We start from the raw sequence: 22,052 nt of genomic DNA, 5'->3' as shown, positions 1-22,052 counted from the left end.
TTTTTTTGCTTCTTTTGTTTTAGTCTATTTAATGTCCTCTTTTGTTCCTCTTCTTCCACAGACATTAATTGCAAGCCTTCTATATAATAGGCAGAGTATTAGTTACTAGGATTATAGAAAACTTCCTTAAAGTTTTCCTTATGATGTGGGAGACAGGTAATGGCTGCCCACAGCACATGTGATACATTTTCTGACAGGTAAGAATCAGGTGTTGTGAAAAAATAGGATAAACTCTAGGTTATTGCTGGAGCTTAGTCTTCCCACAAAGGTTGATGCTAAGCTCAAGACATGGAAGGATGCAGAGGAGAATACAAAATAGTCTTTTCTACTCTCTATAGCTTTAACCATGGTTCTACATAGTCATGGGGTTTATTTTGAGGGAAGATGCTATTTTTCCTGTTTCCAATGCTATGTCTTACTCTATTTTAATTGCTAACAACAAGTGCAGGAGATTTTTAAATTCAAAATACAAAAGTAATAATTTTATTTAAGGGGAAATTGTCCAATTGAAAAATTGTAAATAAAGTGCCGGTCGAATATATGCATTCTTATACTGCACTTATACTTGCTTCTGTTTATACTTGCATATGGTATTTATATTTAAAGGAAATTTATAAATATATACATATATATATATACTATGTATATAACATTAATAATATACTCTGTATGTTTATTCTTCCATGGAACTACTCTCTGAATATCCTAAAATACTCTGCATATTTCAGGGTCAGATGATCTTTACCTTTTTAGATCTTTGCAGTTGCACTCACAGAAAACACTGCTTCTTTGGGAACTCATCATCTGGATACCCCACCTTAACAGTATTCCTCATTTGCAGACCACTGGGACATTCCTCTTTGTTTAATGAAAGCCTTGCTCTAGATTTAGTCTTCCTTTCCACTTCAGCTGCTACCTAGGTTACTTATGTGATTAATTCATCTATAGCCTTGGCCTTGAATTTTATTGATCTCATCTCTAGTGATTGCCTTTTCTCCACTTTAACACTCAGTCTTATAGCCCACATTTGGTTCCTTGCCATCCAGAACTGATTTACTTCTGAAGTTATCAATTCATTTTCATCCACTAAACATCCTATTTCTTATATTTTTATGTTTTACCATCGTCTGCTTTCAACTTGTCTTTAACAGAATTTCTAATCCATATAATTTATTTCTTTATCAATCCTTTCCTAAATTTATTTACTTCCCTTGCCACCGTGTTATCAGTCTTAAACTTTTTTTTTTTTTTTTTTTTTTTTTTTTTTGCCAGTATCATCTAATTCCTCTCCCAGCTTTCTTTTTGTCAAACCAGACTGAAAAACTCTCAACTCTTTATTTTTCTAGCTGAGCACTACTGGCAAAAATCACACAAGCAGTAACAAGCACTGTCAGTTTATTGTTATCAGCCTCAAATGGACCCACACAATTGGTCGTAATTCTATTATTTCGAGTTCTCTCATTTTTCGCAGAGATTACTTAAGGCAACCAGCCACTCTTCTTACATCTCCAGTTTTCCACGTTTCTTGTCACATTCAGCAGATGACTTGGTATTTCATTTCACAGAGAAAATGGAAATCCTCAGATGAGAACTCCCACAGTGTCCTTCCACCAAATCTACTCACATCTGCACTCATTCTGGTTTGTTTGTTCTTAGTGTTTATAATGGAAAGAGTCTTGCCCTCAAGGGATGGCAAAATCATATGCCTCTAGAAACCAGGTGGATAATATAAATTTGTGAAGCCTTAGGGTAAGATTAGGCTGTGGCCTGTAGCAAATTGATAAGAGCTATCTAAATTATTCAAGTTGTTAATACTCTGTATCAGCTGGAAAAAAGCCTGCCTTGATGAACATGGCCTCTGATCTAAGACTAATCTGCACATCTAAGCTGTGGATCCCATCTCCTAAAGCCTTTTTCAGGAGTATGCTTCATTCCCCTGAGTATGCCCCCTTTTCTCCAACAGTAATTCATCTTTTGCTATTAGTTGTTTCTCCCCAATATTTGAATATTGTCAAGCTTGTTTCATCTTTTAAAACCTTCATTGGCTACTATACTTTCTCCACTTTTACTATTAAACTCCCATTATGACTGACACATGGTATTTCTTATGTATATGGCATTATGCCAAAATATGATAATTATTGGAGCTTTAAATCCATGAGAGTTGTGCTCAGTGGGCTCTGGAATAAAGCTGGAATTCAAAAGAAGCATTTAAAAATGAAGTAGAGGGCATAGTGGCACATGCCTTTAGTCCCAGCTACTTGGGAGGTTGAGGTGGGAGGACTGCTTAAGCCCAGGAATTCGAGGCTGCAGTGAGGTATGAAAGAGTTGCCTACTGATTTGGATTTGACAAACTTAGATAGGAGTCCTCACTCTACTACTTACGAGCTCTGAGACTTTCCAAGCCTCAGTTTTTTTCATCTGTGAAGCTGGGGATAATTTTTAGATCCCATCATAAGTATTAAGTCAACAATATATATAAAATAGCCAAAAAAGAGGACATACTGAGTATTTAGATATATTTGTTTTAGTCCCTAGCACTCTACCTTCTGCCCCTACCAATGAATACTTTAAAGGCTTTTTGTTGGTTCTCAGGAGTATTTCTTAGTACCTATCAGTAGTGTTTCTCAATATTATTGACTGCTTCAAAGCACGGTCTTCCACTATTTTTCTTGACACACACCCCTGGTTTACCCATTGTTTCTGCGAATACTCCTTTGGGTTTTTTGGGATCCCTGTTTTTTGCCCATCCTTTAATGTTTATATTCCTTGTATTTATGTTCCTCCAAATTCTGTCATGGCATTTGTGCAGTTATTAAAGTTGAACTGTTAATTTGGCTATGATCTCTTTGGAAGCCAAAGCAAAGAGGAAGCATTATAACAATATTAATTTATAGTTAATCAGCATTTACTACATGTTAGGCATTTTTGTAAGCACTTTACATGTATTACTTGATATATGCTTCACAAGAACTCTGAGGTAGGACACCAGAATAGAGAGGTAAACTAACGTGCGTGGAGTCTTACTGCAGGAATTCAATTTTAGACAGTTGAATTCTGGAGCTTGCCTTCCTAGCCATAACACTATACTCTCTTCCAAAACAGTGACATGATTAATGATGTTTAGAAGGGTAAAGCATTCTTCAGAAGAACTAAAGATTCTTGTAGGACTTAGGTCCGAAATGATATATGTGATGATCTTTCGGGAGGTGTTAGCGTATCCTCAGCTGTAATCCCATAATAAGTACCATAGTAACATTCCATTCTCATGGAAAACTTCAGTGTAGAACAAGAACATAATACCAAAGCAAAACACACTGAATATAGTTTTTCCATAATTGCTTCTCTCAAATAGCCCTTTGATAGAAATTTGGGGACTAAAATATCAAAGTTATATTTAGTAGTTTAAAAAGGACAAAATTGTCTTACTCATCTTTGTATCTGTAGTGCCTAATCCAGGACCAGTCACACAGAAATGATCCAGTCAGTATGTGTGGAGTGAATATGACCTCATTTAGCTGGTCAGCTACTTAAACAGTAATGACTTAACACAGTATGCATTTAACATGCCAGCTTCTGAAGGTGGAGTTGATGATTAGTTGCAAGATTTGATGAGTTCAAAGAAGGAAAATAGGAATTTAGTCCCATCTCCTTCCCCTCCCAGCTTCCCATATTTAATCATTTCTTTTTTAGCTTTTATTTAATTCTTATTATATATCTGGCAGTGTTTAAAATGGTGGAGGTCCAGCAGTGAGCAAGACAAAATCCCCACGCTTAAGATGTTTACACTCTGGTGAGATAAAGAGAAAACTAATATGATGGTAATGATACAGTGATATCAGTGCTCTGAAGGAGACAAGCATTTAGATTATATGCAGGTATTCAGGCAGTGGGAACAGGTTAGAAGAAGCATTAGTGGGTTCAGACAACTTCAGATCTCCATTAGGGTTGGAGAGTGAAGTGTGAATATTAGGAATGGTGAGAAATGGGGCTTATAGGAAGCAGCACCAGATTGTAAAGAACCTTGTGACCAACTTTAAGGTTTTTACTTCCATTGCTCTTTCCATATCAGCAATGCCTTTCTTACATGCTACTGGCATGGGGAGAGTAGAGGGAAGAACAGTGTAAAGGTGTGTTTCGAGGGTCACACGATTCCTTTTTTGCTGAATAACAGAATTGGAACTGCATGATTAATCTCTTCAGTAATTATTTTTCATTGTAGATACTGATATCCATATGACTTTTCATCTCTAAATTGTAAAATCCTCAAGAACAGGAAGTGTGTTTTATTCACTTCTGTATCTTTAGCATCTGATAGTAACTCAGTAAGTGTTTTTAAAAAGTCATTTAACATTTGTAGTCATTTTATGTTTTAGCCTAGTAACTAAAACATAGTTGTTGTGTTTTTTATTTGAAAACCAGTTTAAGTTTTAAACAACTGAGTTTACAGACCATTCTGTGAACTTAAGATTACTTGCCTTTGAATAGGGAAAAATTACTAAATTTAAAAATTGAGGAATTTTTTTATTGTTTAATTTCAAGGACAATCACAGCTTAACAGAAGACTTCAATACAGAATTTGGTCAACTATGTTAAGTGTTTAGTCTGAAATGTGTTATTATTCCTTTGATTTATAGACGTATGAGGAAGATCGAAAAAACTACTCTGAAGTTCAAATTAGATGTCAGCGTTTGGCCTTAGAATTAGCAGACACAAAACAGTTAATTCAGCAAGGTGACTACCGTCAAGAGAACTATGATAAGGTCAAGAGGTAAGTAGTTAAAATGGCTGCAGTAGTAGCACTCCATTTTTAGCGTGCATCAAAGTCACCTGAGTTTTTACCAACAATCAATTGTTAATTTTACTTTTACCTTATTCTTCTTTGCACAAATGCAATGCAGTTTTGGCAGTTTGTTGGGTTTATATTGTATTTTTATATTAGTTGTTTTTGTTTTATTTAGATGTCACTGCTGTCTTAAAATGTAAACAGAGATAGAAACCCAGTAAAATCACACGTGTAAATATTTTTTCAGTGTTATTTGATGATTATTTTTATGTAATGGAATCAATTTAAATACTTAACAGTTTTCCCTGAAGTTTTTTTCAGCTGTTTCTTCCTGACAAAAGACACATACTCTTTCAAAAAAAAAAAAGACACTTTCCGAAAATATGTTTCCTAATGTTTGCTACTAAGTAACTGTAGCAAATACCTTTTTTTAACTGGAATATTCTTTTCTGTTGTTTGTTCAGTAATTTAGTGAGCTACTACTTAGCTGTGTGTCCCACAGTACATCTCTTTTCATTCTGAGCCTAAGTTTCATCATTTATGAGATGCTCCTAATACAGATAACTGCACTATATAAACTAAGATCAAATAAATATTTATGAAAGCCTTTAAATATTATGTACTGCATATGTAATATAAATGGAATGACCTTACCTTAATTGTTCACTCCACCTGAAATAATTCTTAAAATGTAGTAGTCACTCAGTGAATATTTGTTAAATGAATGAATGAATGATTTAAATTGCGTAATTTAAATTATAAATTACATAATACCGTATGTGAATTTGCAAAGATCTGTGGATAGAAGATTGTCATTTCTACTCCCATTATGACTGACACATGGTATTTCTTATGTATATGGCCTTATGCCAAAATATGATAATTATTGGAGCTTTAAATCCATGGGAGTTGTGCTCAGTGGGCTCTGGAATAAAGCTGGAGTTCAAAAGAAGCATTTAAAAATGAAGTAGAGGGCATAGTGGCACATGCATTTAGTCCCAGCTACTTGGGAGGTTGAGGTGGGAGGACTGCTTAAGCCCAGGAATTCGAGGCTGCAGTGAGCTATGATCATGCCACTGCACTCCAGCCTGGTGGCAGAGTGAAACTCCATCTCTTAAAAATATAAAATAAAAAAAAATAAAAATGAAATAGATTATGATGCTAAGATGGTATCAGCTGGTATTTTGGTTTCCCCTCTGCCACTATCAGTCTATAGCAATGACAGATACAATATAAAAAGAGAAAACTAAAAGGCACAGTTATCAGAATAATCCATCAGGGCCACAGATGATCAGTGAAACAAGATGAGTCATGAGTTGATACTTATTGAATTTGGGTAATGGGGGCATGGGTGTTCATTATGTCACCTCTATTTTTACATATGTTTTCATTTACTATAATAAAAACCTAGGAAAGAAAAATATAACCTTGCTCAAAAAGCATGATAAGCATCTTTATGGTAGAAATGGAATAGTAAAACAAGAAAGGACTCAAACTATGACCTTTTTTAGTTCACTCAGCAGAATGAATGAGTTTAAAAACATCAGTCATAAAATATAAGATAAACTGGGGAAGAAAAAAAAGCCCTTTTATGCCCTGGGTAAATTCTCACGAATGTACAAAAGGAAACAGGTGTATGGATGTTAATTGTGTCATTATTAAAAGAAATTCAAATGCTTTTCAGTAGCAGAATGGTAAATAAATTGAGATTTACTCTGCAATATAATTTTATGTAGCAGTTAAAATCATTAAATTAGATCTGAATGTGTCACTTTTTTTTACTAAAAGTTCCTTATTTTCTGGCATAACATAATGTTCCTAGTTTTGGTTTTTGTTTGTTGGTTTTGTAATTTCATTGCCTCAGCTCTTTCTGTAAGAAGCCTTGATCTCTTTTAGTGGGGAATGCTATTTAGAAATTTAAGATTTGGGTGCTGTGGTCATGGCTACATTGGTCATTATTTCTAGGCCCTTTGAGTAGGCAGAGACAGTGGAGGGAGAATGAGGAGGAGGCTTAACACACTATGGATGAGATCATAGTGATACTTCTTTTTTTTTGAGACGGAGTCTCACTTTGTCACCCAGGCTGGAGTGCACTGGCACGATCTCGGCTCACTGCAACCTCTGCCTCTCAAGTTCAAGCGATTCTCCTGCCTCAGCCTCCCACGTAGCTGGGACTACAGGTGTGCGCCACCATACACAGCTAATTTTTTTTTTTTTTTTTAAGTAGAGACATGGTTTCACCATGTTGGCCATGGTTGGCCAGACTGGCCTTAAACTCCTGACCTGAGGTGATCTGCCCACCTCAGCCTCCCAAAGTGCTGAGATTACAGGTGTGAGCCTCTGCGCCCAGCCCACGTTGATACTTCTAATTCCGATTCAACACTGCAACAGCCACTTTGAAGAGGTGCCAACTGGCTAAATATAGCAAACTTGAATATTGCAATAAATATTGGCAATAATGAATTACAGGCCATTGAATAGAATAAGAGTTTATAAGTGTAGGCTAATAATAAATACAGAAAGAGGATCTTAAACTTTTTTTAATACATCATCTTTACCATTTTTAAGTGTACAGTTCAGTGGTAATAAATATATTTATATCCTTTTTGGGAAAGAGGATCTTTATGGTTGAAATCCAACCAATAAATGTATATGCATGTAAGAATGACCATTTTGTAGCCACATAATAATATTGATTCAGAATCATCACTGGAATATAAAACCATCAAGTATAAGTATGTTAGGGAATAGGATATTTACACAAAGCATCTCTTCACAATTACTTATTAATTTTAAAGGGCAAAAGGATACCTTTATAGTTAAACTCTGGCAGATGCTACCTTAACCTAGTGATCAAAGTTACTATCACCAATAATGGGATAAACTGACATCACATACCTCAGTACATCTTCACATAACATACTGAGAATGTGTTTCTGTATCTAAGAATCATTTCTGAGAATCATTTCTGTAGTATTCCTGCCCAAGTGCCTAACCTGAATCTAATAATGAAGAAACTTCAGACAAGTGAAAATTGAGGAGCATTCTATGATGCAGCTAGCCTCTGCTCTATAAAAAGTCATAAAACACAAGGAAAACTAAGAAATCTTAAAGGTTAAAGGAGACTAAAACCACATGACATCCAGATGCATGGTAATAGATTATAATATTATGATAATAGATCCTTGGATTACCATTATGGCAATAGATCCTTGGCTCAGGGAAAAAAAAATTCACAAAGGGTATTTTGGGAGACAGTTGACAAAATTTGAAAATGGATTGTATGTTAGATAATATTGTATTGGGCTAAGTCTCCTGAATATGATAATTATACTGTGATTATATAAGAGACTATCTTTAATCTTAGTAAATTCACACTAATTATTTAGGGATAAAGGGACTTAATGTCTCAGTTGAGGAAACAAATGCACATGTATGAGTATGTGTGTGTAGGTGTGTATACACATATAGATACATGACCCTTGACCAACATGCGGTCCACTTATATTCAGGTTTTTATCAACCTAACACCAATCGAAAATACAATTTTCACAGGATGTGAAACCTGAATATACAGAGGACTGACTGTTTGGTGGGATCTGCAACAACTGCAGGACTTCAGCATGTACAGATTTGCATATTCAGGTTGTGGGGGTGGGTCTGGAACCCATTCTTCACATATACCATTAGCTGCATATATTCACATATATTAACAAGAGAGAGGATTTGAATAAATATGACAAAGTAATAATTATTTAATATTACAAAACAAATACAACAGTGTTAATGATTGGTAAGTAAAAGCATTAAAAAGAACCAAGCTGGTTACAGTGTGTCATGTCTATAATCCTAGTGCTTTCAGAAGTGCAGGCAGGAGGATCACTTGAGCCTAGGACTTTAAGACTAGCCAGGGCAACATAGCAAGACCATCTTTACAAAAAAAAAAAAAAAAAATTAGGCACATGGTGGCATGCACCTGTAGTCCTAGCTATCTGGCAGGCTGAGGCTGGAGGATCACTTGAGTGCAGTAGTTCAAGTCCAGCCTGGGTGACATAGCGAGACCCCCATCTCATAAAAAAAAAAAAAAATTTTTTTTAAAAGATTTTGAAAAAAATTGCATGTAAAAGCACAAAATAAAATTTTAAAAAAATTTTAATTAAAAATAAACATTCTAAAAATAAAAAAGCACAAAATACTTATAGTAATATGTATCAGAATAGTAATACTGATAGTCATCTTTACTTACTGGGTTTGTAGGTGATTGTTATTTTGTACTTTGCTCAGTTTTTCTTCAATAAACATAATATTTTGTTAACTAGAAGAAAAAAGGCTTTCTAAACGTTTTTGAAAAGCTGATGCAAAGGAAAACAATTCCTAACAGCCCTCTCTTTGGAAATACCAGGTGGGTCAGTAAAATAAAGCGCAAAGGCACTGCTTCTGACTGCAGGGAAGTAGTTAAGAGTTAGTAAATCTATTTCTCTGCTCATTTTAAAAAATGTCTGTTGTAGATTTTAGTCCAATTCTTGGTATAACTTTTTTGGGGAACTTGTCTTAAAATGGAAATTAAAATCTGAGTAATCATAAACAATTTGTGAATGAAATAGTCACAAGAATGCCTGCCTACATATCTACTATGCAATCTAAATGATAAGTTGTATTTTTTTTACCTTAACTGAACTAAAAGCCTAGAGCCATGTATACATTCTTTAAAAGTTTTGACCTCAAGATAAGATTGAAGATGACTAATGAAAAAATACCAAATGTATGTTAGTAAGTTTTATTATTTACTGTACTGGCTTATGTAGTTTATACTTAAAGGTAATAAATTGATATGTATGTATTTGAACAAGGTCTGAAACAGAGTCCCTTCTAAATCTGAAAAGTAGATACTTTATAGTTCATAGAATTACACTCAAGCCCCATTGCTAGTGTCTCTATTCAGCGTCCTAATACATAGTCAACCCTTTTAAAGTATACACTGTAAAAGGGGATGTAAAATTTACATGTCTCTTTGAATTTTATTTTAATAGTGAACGTGATGCACTTGAACAGGAAGTAATTGAGCTTAGGAGAAAACATGAAATACTTGAAGCCTCTCACATAATTCAAACAAAAGAACGAAGTGAATTATCAAAAGAGGTAAGCTTATAATAGAGTCACTTATATTATATTGTATGGTATTAGTGAAAAAAATAGCCCGGAGTAGATTTGAGGGAGAGACATTTTTTTTTGTTATGTAGTTCCTCCCAAAAAGAGAATTTTTTTTTTTTTTTTTTTTTTTTTTTGAGACAAGAGTCTTTCCCTGTTGCCCTGTTGCCCAGGCTATAGTGCACTGGTGCGATTTTGGCTCACTGCAACTTCTGCCTCCCAGGTTCAAACGATTCTCCTGCCTCAGCCTCCTGAATAGCTGGGATTACAGGCATGTGCCACCATGCCCTACTAATTTTTACATTTTTAGTAGAGACAGGCTTTCACCATGTTGGCCAAGCTGGTCTCAAACTCCTGACCTCAAATGATCCACCTGCCTTGGCCTCCCAAAGTGCTGGGATTACAGGTGTGAGCACCCATGCCCAGCCCCAAAAAGAGACTTTTAGTAGCTGTTTTTAGATTTTAAAAAAGTTGCATGCTAAGAATTAGCCCTTTTTAAAAGGAAAATTTTCATGTGGTGAATGAAAACATGAAGGAAAGAAATTAATACAGTCAAGCTTGAAAAGTAAGATGGCATCACTCTGGATACTTTTTGTTTCTACATGTATGTAGGTAGCCACCTTAGAGCAGACTGTTACTTTACTGCAAAAGGATAAAGAATATCTCAATCGCCAAAACATGGAGCTTAGTGTTCGCTGTGCTCATGAAGAGGATCGCCTTGAAAGACTTCAAGCTCAACTGGAAGAAACCAAAAAGGCTAGAGAAGAGATGTATGAAAAATATGTAGCATCCAGGCAAGATTTGCATTATTTCCCACGTAAATAGATATCAATTAACACATTTTCTTTGAGGGAACTCTTGGCTTTAGGGAAGATTTAGTGATTTTTTTTAAGGTCTATTCTATACGATAATACTAAGATAATACCTAATTTTATTTTATTTTATTTTATTTTATTTTTTGATTTTGACATTTCTGCTTTCTGTTTGCATGCATTTAAGTGGTGTCATTTTCCCATGTGCCTTTATTTTAAAACTTTGTCATTTGTTTTTAGGTATGTTTCTTGAATATAGTAATGAGCTGATGTATCCATTAGGATAATTTGGGTTGCAAATAATGCAGAAGGGTTTAAAAAATGAAGTGAGATATGTTTGCTTTTTTTTTTTTTTTTTTTAATAAATTATACTTTACGTTCTGGGGTACATGTGCAGAATGTGCAGTTTTGTTACATAGGTATACACATGCCATGGTGCTTTGCTGTACCCATCAACCCGTCACCTACATTAGATATTTCTCCTGATGTTATCCCTCCCCTAGCCCCCCACTCCCCGACAGGCCCCGGTGTGTAATGTTACCCTCCCTGTGTCCGTGTGTTCTCATTGTTCAACTCCCGCTTATGAGTGAGAACATATGGTGTTTGGTTTTCTGTTCTCATGATAGTTTGCTGAGAATGATGGTTTCCAGCTTCATCCATATCCCTGCAAAGGACATGAACTCATCCTTTTTAATGGCTGTGTAGTATTCCATGGTGTATGTGTGCCACATTTTCTCTATCCAGTCTATTATTGAAGGACATTTGGGTTGGTTCCAAGTCTTTGCTGTTGTGAACAGTGCTGCAGTAAACATGCATGTGCATGTGTCTTTATGTTAGAATGATTTATAATCCTTTGGATATATACCCAGTAATGGGATTGCTGGGTCAAATGGTATTTCTAGTTCTAGATCCTTGAGGAATTGCCACAGTCTTCCACAATGGTTGAACTAATTTACACTCCCACCAACACTGTAAAAGCATTCCTATTTCTCCACATCCTCTCCAGCATGTTGTTTCCTGACTTTTTAATGATTGCCATTCTAACTGGCGTGAGATGGTATCTCATTGGGGTTTTGATTTGCATTTCTCTAATGACCAGTGATGATGAGCATTTGTTCATATATCTGTTGGCTGCATAAATGTCTTCTTTTGAGAAGTGTCTATATCCTTTGCCCACTTTTTGATGGGGTTGTTTGGTTTTTTCTTGTAAATTTGTTTAAGTTCTTTGTAGATTCTGGATATTAGCCCTTTGTCAGATGGATAGATTGCAAAAATTTTCTCCTGTTCTGGAGTTTGCCTGTCCCCACCCTAATGATAGTTTCTTTTGCTGTGCAGAAGCTCTTTAGTTTAATTAGATTCCATTTGTCAATTTTGGCTTTTGTTGCCATTGCTTTTGGTGTTTTAGATATGAAGTCTTTGCCCATGCCTACGTCCTGAATGATATTGCCCAGGTTTTCTTGTAGGATTTTTATTATCCTAGGTCTTACATTTAAGTCTTTGATTCATCTTGAGTTGATTTTTGTGTAAGGTATAAGGAAGGGTCCAGTTTCAGTTTTCTACATATGGCTAGCTAGTTTTCCAAACAACGTTTATTAAATAGGGAATATTTTCCCCATTGCTTGTTTGTGTTAGGTTTGTCAAAGATCAGATGGTTGTAGATGTGTGGCGTTATTTCTGAGGCCTCTGTTCTGTTCCATTTGTCTATGTATCTGTTTTGATACCAGTACCATGCTGTTTTTATTACTGTAGCCTTGTAGTATAGTTTGAAGTCAGGTAGCGTGATGCCTCCAGCTTTCTTCTTCTTGCCCAGAATTGTCTTGACTATGTGGGCTCTTTTTTGGTTCCATATGAAGTTTAAAGTAGTTTTTTCCAATTCTGTGAAGAAAGTCAGTGGTAGCTTGATGGGGATAGCATTGAATGTATAAATTACTTTGGGCAGTATGGCCATTTTCACGATACTGATTCTTCCTATCCATGAGCATGGAATGTTTTTCCATTTGTTTATATCCTCTTATTTCTTTGAGCAGTGGTTTGTAGTTCTTCTTGAAGAGGTCCTTCACATCCCTTGTAAGTTGTATTCCTAGGTATTTTATTCTCTTAGTAGCAATTGTGAATGGGAGTTCACTCATGATTTGGCTGTTTGTCTGTTACTGGTGTGTAGGAATGCTTGTGATTTTTGCACATTAATTTTGTATCCTGAGACTTTGCTGAAGTTGCTTATCAGCTTAAGGAGATTTTGGGCTGAGATGATGGGGTTTTCTAAATATACAATCATGTCATCCACAAACTGAGACAACTTGACTTTCTCTCTTCCTGGTTGAATACTCTTTATTTCTTTCTCTTTTCTGATTGCCCTGGCCAGAACTTCCAGTACCATGTTGAATAGGAGGGGTGATAGAGGGCATCCTTGTCTTGTGCCAGTTTTCAAAGGGAATGCTTTCAGTTTTTGCCCATTTAGTATGATATTGGCTGTGGCTTTGTCATAACTAGCTCTTACTATTTTGAGATACGTTCCATCGATACCCAGTTTATTGAGAGTTTTTAGCATGAAGGGGTGTTGAATTTTGTCAAAGGCCTTTTCTTCATCTATTGAGATAATCATGTGGTTTTTGTGATTGGTTCTGTTTATGTGATGGATTACGTTTATTGATTTGTATATGTTAAACCAGCCTTGCCTCCCAGGTATGAAGCCAACTTGATCATGGTGGATAAGCTTTTTCATGTGCTGCTGGATTTGGTTTGCCAGTATTTGATTGAGGATTTTTGCATCAATGTTCATCAGGGATATTGGCCTGAAATTTTGTTTTTTTGTTGTGTCTCTGCCAGGTTTTGGTATTAGGATGATGCTGGCCTCATAAAATGAGTTAGGGAGGACCTCTTTTTCTGTTGTTTGGAATAGTTTCAGACGGAATGGTACCAGCTCCTCTTTGTACCTCTGGTAGAATTCGGCTGGGAATCCATCTCATCCTGGATTTTTTTTTGGTCGGTAGGCTATTACTGCCTCAGTTTCAGAACTTGTTATTGGTTTATTCAGGGATTTGACTTCTTCTTGGTTTAGACTTGGGAGGGTGTATGTCCAGGAATTTATCCATATCTTTTAGATTTTCTAGCTTATTTGCATAGAGGTGTTTATAGTATTCTCTGATGGTAGTTTTTATTTCTATGGGATCATTGGTGATCTCCCCTTTATCATTTTTTATTGTGTCTGTTTGGTTCTTCTCTCTCTTCTTCTTTATTAGTCTGGCTAGCGTTCTATCTATTTTGTTGATCTTTACAAAAAAACAGCTCCTGGATTCATTGATTTTTTGAAGGGTTTTTCGTGTTTCTATCTCCTTCAGTTCTGCTCTGATCTTAATTATTTCTTGTCTTCTGCTAGATTTTGAATTTGTTTGCTGTTGCTTCTCTAGTTCTTTTAATTTTGATGTTAGGGTATCAATTTTAGATCTTTCCTGACTTCTCTTGTGGGCATTTACTGCTATAAATTTCCCTCTACACACTGCTTTAAACGTGGCCCAGAGATTCTGGTACATTGTGTCTTCATTCTCATTGGTTTCAAAGAACGTCTTTATTTCTGCCTTCGTTTCGTTGTTTACCCAGTAGTCATTCAGGAGCAGGTTGTTCAGTTTCCATGTAGTTGTACGCTTTTGAGTGAGTTTATTAATCCTGAGTTCTAGTTTGATTGCACTGTGTTCTGAGAGACAGTTTGTTATGATTTCTGTTCTTTTGCGTTTGCTGAGGAGTGTTTTACTTCCTATTATGTGGTCAATTTTAGAGTAAGTGTAATGAGGTGCTGTTGATTTGGGTGGAGAGTTCTGTGATGTCTATTAGGTCTGCTTGGTCCAGATCTGAGTTCAAGTCCTGAATATCCTTGTTAATTTTCTGTCTCATTGAGCTATCTAATATTGACGGTGGCGCGTTAAAGTCTCCCACCATTATTGTATGAGAGTCTAAGTCTGTTTGTAGGTCTCTAAGAACTTCCTTTATGAATCTGGGTGCTTCTGTAATGGGTGCATGTATGTTTAGGATAGTTAGCTCTTCCTGCTGCATTGATCCCTTTACTATTATGTAATGCCCTTTATTCTCTTTTGATCTTTGTTGGTTTAAAGTCTGTTTTATCAGAGATTAGAATTGCAATTCCTGCTTCTTTTTTTTTTTTTTTGCTTTCCATTTGGTTGGTAAATATTCCTCCATCCCTTTATTTTGAGCCTATATGTGTCTTTGCAAATGAGATGTGTCTCCTGAATACAGCACACTCATGGGTCTTGTCTCTTTATCCAGTTTGCCAGTGTGTCTTTTTTTTTTTTTTTTTTTTTTTTTTATTATACTTTAGGGTTTTAGGGTACATGTGCACAATGTGCAGGTTTGTTACATATGTATCCATGTGCCATGTTGATTTCCTGCACCCATTAATTCGTCATTTAGCATTAGGTGTATCTCCTAATGCTGTCCCTCCCCACTCCCCCCACCCCACAACAGTCCCCGGAGCGTGATGTTCCCCTTCCTGTGTCCATGAGTTCTCATTGTTCAATTCCCACCTATGAGTGAGAACATGCGGTGTTTGGTTTTTTGTCCTTGCGATAGTTTACTGAGAATGATGTTTTCCAGTTTCATCCATGTCCCTACAAAGGACACGAACTCATCATTTTTTATGGCTGCATAGTATTCCATGGTGTATATGTGCCACATTTTCTTAATCCAGTCTATCGTTGTTGGACATTTGGGTTGGTTCCAACTCTTTGCTATTGTGAATAGTGCCGCAATAAACATACGTGTGCATGTGTCTTTATAGCAGCATGATTTATAGTCCTTTGGGTATATACCCAGTAATGGGATGGCTGGGTCAAATGGTATTTCTAGTTCGAGATCCCTGAGGAATCGCCACACTGACTTCCACAATGGTTGAACTAGTTTACAGTCCCACCAACAGTGTAAAAGTGTTCCTATTTCTCCACATCCTCTCCAGCACCTGTTGTTTCCTGCTTTTTTAATGATGGCCATTCTAACTGGTGTGAGATGGTATCTCACTGTGGTTTTGATTTGCATTTCTCTGATGGCCAGTGATGAGGAGCATTTCTTCATGTGTTTTTTGGCTGCATAAATGTCTTCTTTTGAGAAGTGTCTGTTCATGTCCTCTGCCCACTTTTGGATGGGGTTGTTTGTTTTTTTCTTGTAAATTTGTTTGAGTTCATTGTAGATTCTGGATATTAGCCCTTTGTCAGATGAGTAGGTTGCAAAAATTTTCTCCCATTGTGTAGGTTGCCTGTTCACTCTGATGGTAGTTTCTTTTGCTGTGCAGAAGCTCTTTAGTTTAATGAGATCCCATTTGTCGATTTTGCCTTTTGTTGCCATTGCTTTTGGTGTTTTAGACATGAAGTCCTTGCCCACGCCTATGTCCTGAATGGTATTGCCTAGGTTTTCTTGTAGGATTTTAATGGTTTTAGGTCTAACATATAAGTCTTTAATCCATCTTGAATTAATTTTTGTATAAGGTGTAAGGAAGGGATCCAGTTGCAGCTTTCTACATATGGCTAGCCAGTTTTCCCAGCACCATTTATTAAATAGGGAATCCTTTCCCCATTTCTTGTTTTTGTCAGGTTTGTCAAAGATCAGATAGTTGTAGCTATGCGGCATCATTTCTGAGGGCTCTGTTCTGTTCCATTGATCTATGTCTCTGTTGTGGTACCAGTACCATGCTGTTTTGGTTACTGTAGCCTTGTAGTATAGTTTGAAGTCAGGTAGCGTGATGCCTCCAGCTTTGTTCTTTTGGCTTAGGATTGACTTGGCGATGCGGGCTCTTTTTTGGTTCCATATGAACTTTAAAGTAGTTTTTTCCAATTCTGTGAAGAAAGTCATTGGTAGCTTGATGGGGATGGCATTGAATCTATAAATTACCTTGGGCAGTATGGCCATTTTCACGATATTGATTCTTCCAACCCATGAGCATGGAATGTTCTTCCATTTGTTTGTATCCTCTTTTATTTCATTGAGCAGTGGTTTGTAGTTCTCCTTGAAGAGGTCCTTCACATCCCTTGTAAGTTGGATTCCTAGGTATTTTATTCTCTTTGAAGCAATTGTGAATGGGAGTTCACTCATGATTTGGCTCTCTGTTTGTCTGTTATTGGTGTACAAGAATGCTTGTGATTTTTGTACATTAATTTTGTATCCTGAGACTTTGCTGAAGTTGCTAATCAGCTTAAGGAGATTTTGGGCTGAGACAATGGGGTTTTCTAGATATACAATCATGTCATCTGCAAACAGGGACAATTTGACTTCCTCTTTTCCTAATTGAATACCCTTTATTTCCTTCTCCTGCCTGATTGCTCTGGCCAGAACTTCCAGCACTATGTTGAATAGTAGCGGTGAGAGAGGGCATCCCTGTCTTGTGCCAGTTTTCAGAGGGAATGCTTCCAGTTTTTGCCCATTCAGTATGATATTGGCTGTGGGTTTGTTGTAGATAGCTCTTATTATTTTGAGATACGTCCCATCAATACCTAATTTATTGAGAGTTTTTAGCATGAAGGGTTGTTGAATTTTGTCAAAGGCCTTTTCTGCATCTATTGAGATAATCATGTGGTTTTTGTCTTTGGTTCTGTTTATATGCTGGATTACATTTATTGATTTGCGTATGTTGAACCAGCCTTGCATCCCAGGGATGAAGCCCACTTGATCATGGTGGATAAGCTTTTTGATGTGCTGCTGGATTCGGTTTGCCAGTATTTTATTGAGGATTTTTGCATCAATGTTCATCAAGGATATTGGTCTGAAATTCTCTTTTTTGGTTATGTCTCTGCCAGGTTTTGGTATCAGGACGATGCTGGCTTCGTAAAACGTGTTAGGGAGGATTCCCTCTTTTTCTATCGATTGGAATAGTTTCAGAAGGAATGGTACCAGTTCCTCTTTGTACCTCTGGTAGAATTCAGCTGTGAATCCATCAGGTCCTGGACTCTTTTTGGTTGGTAAGCTATTGATTATTGCCACAATTTCAGAACCTGTTACTGGTCTATTCAGAGATTCAACTTCCTCCTGGTTTAGTCTTGGGAGGGTGTATTTGTCGAGGAATTTATCCATTTCTTCCAGATTTTCTAGTTTATTTGCATAGAGGTGTTTGTAGTATTCTCTGATGGTAGATTGTATTTCTGTGGGATCGGTGGTGATATCCCCTTTTTCGTTTTTTATTGCATCTATTTGATTCTTCTCTCTTTTCTTCTTTATTAGTCTTGCTAGCGGTCCATCAATTGTGTTGATCTTTTCAAAAAACCAGCTCCTGGATTCATTAATTTTTTGAAGGGTTTTTTGTGTCTCTATTTCCTTCAGTTCTGCTCTGATTTTAGTTATTTCTAGCCTTCTGCTAGCTTTTGAATGTGTTTGCTCTTGCTTTTCTAGTTCTTTTAATTGTGATGTTAGGGTGTCCATTTTGGATCTTTCCTGCTTTCTCTTGTGGGCATTTAGTGCTATAAATTTTCCTCTACACACTGCTTTGAATGTGTCCCAGAGATTCTGGTATGTTGTGTCTTTGTTCTCGTTGGTTTCAAAGAACATCTTTATTTCTGCCTTCATTTCATTATGTACCCAATAGTCATTCAGGAGCAGGTTGTTCAGTTTCCATGTAGTTGAGCGGTTTTGAGTGAGTTTCTTAATCCTGAGTTCTAGTTTGATTGCACTGTGGTCTGAGAGACAGTTTGTTATAATCTCTGTTCTTTTACATTTGCTGAGAAGAGCTTTACTTCCAACTATGTGGTCAATTTTGGAATAGGTGTGGTGTGGTGCTGAAAAAAATGTATATTCTGTTGATTTGGAGTGGAGAGTTCTGTAGATGTCTATTAGGTCCACTTTATGTAGAGCTGAGTTCAATTCCTGGATATCCTTGTTAACTTTCTGTCTCGTTGATCTGTCTAATGCTGACAGTGGGGTGTTAAAATCTCCCATTATTATTGTGTGGGAGTTTAAGTCCCTTTGTAGGTCACTGAGGACTTGCTTTATGAATCTGGGTGCTCCTGTGTTGGGTGCATATATATTTAGGATAGTTAGCTCTTCTTGTTGAATTGATCCCTTTACCATTATGTAATGGCCTTCTTTGTCTCTTTTGATCTTTGTTGGTTTAAAGTCTATTTTTATCAGAGACTAGGATTGCAACCCCTGCCTTTTTTTGTTTTCCAGTTGCTTGATAGATCTTCCTCCATCCCTTTATTTTGAGTCTATGTGTGTCTCTGCACGTGAGATGGGTTTCCTGAATACAGCACACTGATGGGTCCTGACTCCTTATCCAGTTTGCCAGTCTGTGTCTTTTGATTGGAGCATTTAGCCCATTTACATTTAACGTGAATATTGTTATGTGTGAATCTGATCCTGTCATTATGATGTTAGTTGGTTATTTTGCTCGTTAGTTGCTATAGTTTCTTCCTAGCCTCGATGGTCTTTACAATTTGGCATGTTTTTGCAGGGGCTGGTACCGGTTGTTCCTTTCCATGTTTAGTGCTTCCTTCAGGAGCTCTTTTAGGGCAGGCCTGGTGGTGACAAAATCACTCAGCGTTTGCTTGTCTGTAAAGTATTTTATTTCTCCTTCACTTATGAAGCTTAGTTTGGCGGGATAGGAAATTCTGGGTTGAAAATTCTTTTCTTTAAGAATGTTGAATATCGGCCCCCACTCTCTTCTGGCTTGTAGAGTTTCTGCTGAGAGATCAGCTGTTAGTCTGATGGGCTTCCCTTTGTGGGTAACCCGACCTTTCTCTCTGGCTGCCCTTAACATTTTTTCCTTCATTTCAACGTTGGTGAATCTGACAATTATGTGTCTTGGAGTTGCCCTTCTCGAGGAGTATCTTTGTGGCGTTCTCTGTATTTCCTGAATCTGAATGCTGGCCTGCCTTGCTAGATTGGGGAAGTTCTCCTGGATAATATCTTGCAGAGTGTTTTCCAACTTGGTTCCATTCTCCCCATCATTTTCAGGTACACCAATCAGACGTAGGTTTGGTCTTTTCACATAGTCCCAAATTTCTTGGAGGCTTTGTTCATTTCTTTTTATTCTTTTTTCTCTAAACTTCCCTTCTCTCTTCATTTCATTCATTTCATCTTCTATCAGCGATACCCTTTCTTCCAGTTGATCGCATCTGCTACTGAGGCTTCTGCATTCTTCGCGTAGTTCTCGAAACTTGGCTTTCAGCTCCATCATCTCCTTGAAGCCCTTCTCTCCATTGGTTATTCTAGTTATCCATTCTTCTAATTTTTTTTCAAAGTTTTTAACTTCTTTGCTATTGTTTTGAATTTCCTCTCGTAGCTCAGAGTAGTTTGATCGTCTGAAGCCTTCTTCTCTCAACTCATCAAAGTCATCCTCCATCCAGCTTTGTTCCGTTGCTGGTGAGGAACTGCGTTCCTTTGGAGGAGGAGAGGTGCTCTGTTTTTTAGAGTTTCCAGTTTTTTTGGTCTGTTTTTTCCCCATCTTTGTGGTTTTGTCTACTTTTTGTCTTCGATGATGGTGATGTACAGATGGGTTTTTGGTGTGGATGTCCTTACCGTTTGTTAATTTTCCTTCTACCAGACAAGACCCTCAGCTGCAGGTCTGTTGGAGTTTACTAGAGGTCCACTCCAGACCGTGTTTGGCTGGGTGTCAGCAGCGGTGGCTGCAGAACAGCGGATTTTCGTGAGACCACAAATTCAGCTGTCTGATAGTTCCTCTGAAAGTTTTGTCTCAGAGGAGTACCCCGTTGAATGAGGTGTCAGTCTGTCCCTACTGGGGGGGTGCCTCCCAGTTAGGCTGCTCAGGGGTGAGGGACCCACTTTAGGAGGCAGTCTGTCCGTTCTCAGATCTCCAGCTGCGTGCTGGGAGAACCACTACTCTCTTCAAAGCTGTCAGTCAGACAGGGACATTTAAGGCTGTGGAGGTTCTCGCTGAGTTTTTGGTTGTCTGTGCCCTGCCCCCAGAGGTGGAGCCTACAGAGGCAGGCAGGCCTCCTTGAGCTGTGGTGGGCTCCACCCAGTTCGAGCTTCCTGGCTGCTTTGTTTACCTAAGCAAGCCTGGGCAATGGCGGGCGCCCCTCCCCCAGCCTCGTTGCCGCCTTGCAGCGTGATCTCAGACTGCTGTGCTAGCAATCAGCAAGACTCTGTGGGCATAGGACCCTCCGAGCCAGGTGCGGGACACAATCTCCTAGTGTGCCGTTTTCCAGGCCCGTTGGAAAAGCACAGTATTAGGACGGGACTGACCCGATATTCCAGGTGCCGTCTGTTTCCCCTTTCTTTGACTAGGAAAGGGAACTCCCTGACCCCTTGCGCTTCCCGAGTGAGGCAATGCCTCGCCCTGCTTCGGCTCGCGCACAGTGCGCTTCACCGACTGTCCTGAACCCACTGTTAGGCACTCCCTAGTGAGATGAAACCGGTACCTCAAGCAGAAATGCAGAAATCACCCGTCTTCTGTGTCGCTGGGGCTGGGAGCTGGAGACTGGAGCTGTTCCTATTCGGCCATCTTGGCTCCACCCGCCCAGTGTGTCTTTTAATTGGGGCATTTAGCCTGTTTACATTTAAGGTTAATATTTTTATGTGTGAATTTGATCCTGTCATTATGATGCTAGCTGGTTGTATTGCCCGTTAGTTGATGCAGTTTCTTCATAGTGTCGATGGTCTTTACAATTTGGTTATGTTTTTGCAATGGCTGATACCAGTTGTTCCTTTCCATGTTTAGTGCTTCTTTCAGGAGCTCTTTTAGGGCAGGCCTGTTGGTGACAAAATCTCTCAGGATTTGCTTGTCTGTAAAGGATTTTATTTCTCCTTCGCTTACAAAGCTTAGTTTGGCTGGATATGAAATTCTGGGTTGAAAATTCTTTTCTTTAAGAATGTTGAATATTGGCCCCCACTCTTTCTGGCTTGTAGGCTTTCTGTAGAGAGATCCGCTGTTAGTCTGGTGGGCTTCCTTCCCTTTGCGCATAACCTGACCTTTCTCTCTGGCTGCCCTTAACATTTTTTCCTTCATTTCAGCCTTGGTGAATCTGACGATTATGTGTCTTGGTGTTGCTCTTCTCACACTATCTTTGTCATGTTCTCTGTATTTCCTAGATTTGAATGTTGGTCTGTCTTGCTCGGTTGGGGAAGTTCTCCTGGATAATATCCTGAAGTGTTTTCCAACTTGGGTCCATTCTCCCCATCACTTTCAGGTACATCAATCAAACGTAGTTTTGGTCTTTTCACGTAGTCCCATATTTCTTGGAGGCTTTATTCATTCCTTTTTATTCTTTGGTCTCTAATCTTGTCTTCTCTCCTTATTTCATTAAGTTGATCTTCAGTCACTGATATCTTTTCTTCCACTTGATCGATTTGGCTTT

General features: G+C 37.7%; 1 protein-coding gene across 7 annotated transcripts in view; it reads left to right on the top strand.

Moving 5' to 3' along the window:
• Positions 1–22,052, top strand: part of PIBF1 (progesterone immunomodulatory binding factor 1) — a 234,306-nt gene that overhangs the window by 35,260 nt on the left and 176,994 nt on the right. For all 7 annotated transcript variants that reach the window (XR_008651366.2, XM_063618767.1, XM_055244706.2 and 4 more), the window contains 3 exons: positions 4,638–4,771; positions 9,817–9,925; positions 10,547–10,728. Coding sequence is in view for 6 of the 7 variants with exons in the window: in XM_063618767.1 (XP_063474837.1) it covers positions 4,638–4,771; positions 9,817–9,925; positions 10,547–10,728 (425 nt within the window). In the remaining variant the exon portion in view is untranslated. The remainder of the gene's footprint in view (positions 1–4,637; positions 4,772–9,816; positions 9,926–10,546; positions 10,729–22,052) is intronic.

Source organism: Symphalangus syndactylus, chromosome 15 (genome assembly GCF_028878055.3).
Source record: "Symphalangus syndactylus isolate Jambi chromosome 15, NHGRI_mSymSyn1-v2.1_pri, whole genome shotgun sequence".
Classification (NCBI taxonomy): domain Eukaryota; kingdom Metazoa; phylum Chordata; class Mammalia; order Primates; family Hylobatidae; genus Symphalangus; species Symphalangus syndactylus.
The sequence above is the reverse complement of the archived record's forward strand: the minus strand, read 5'-3'. Positions and strand labels throughout refer to the sequence as shown.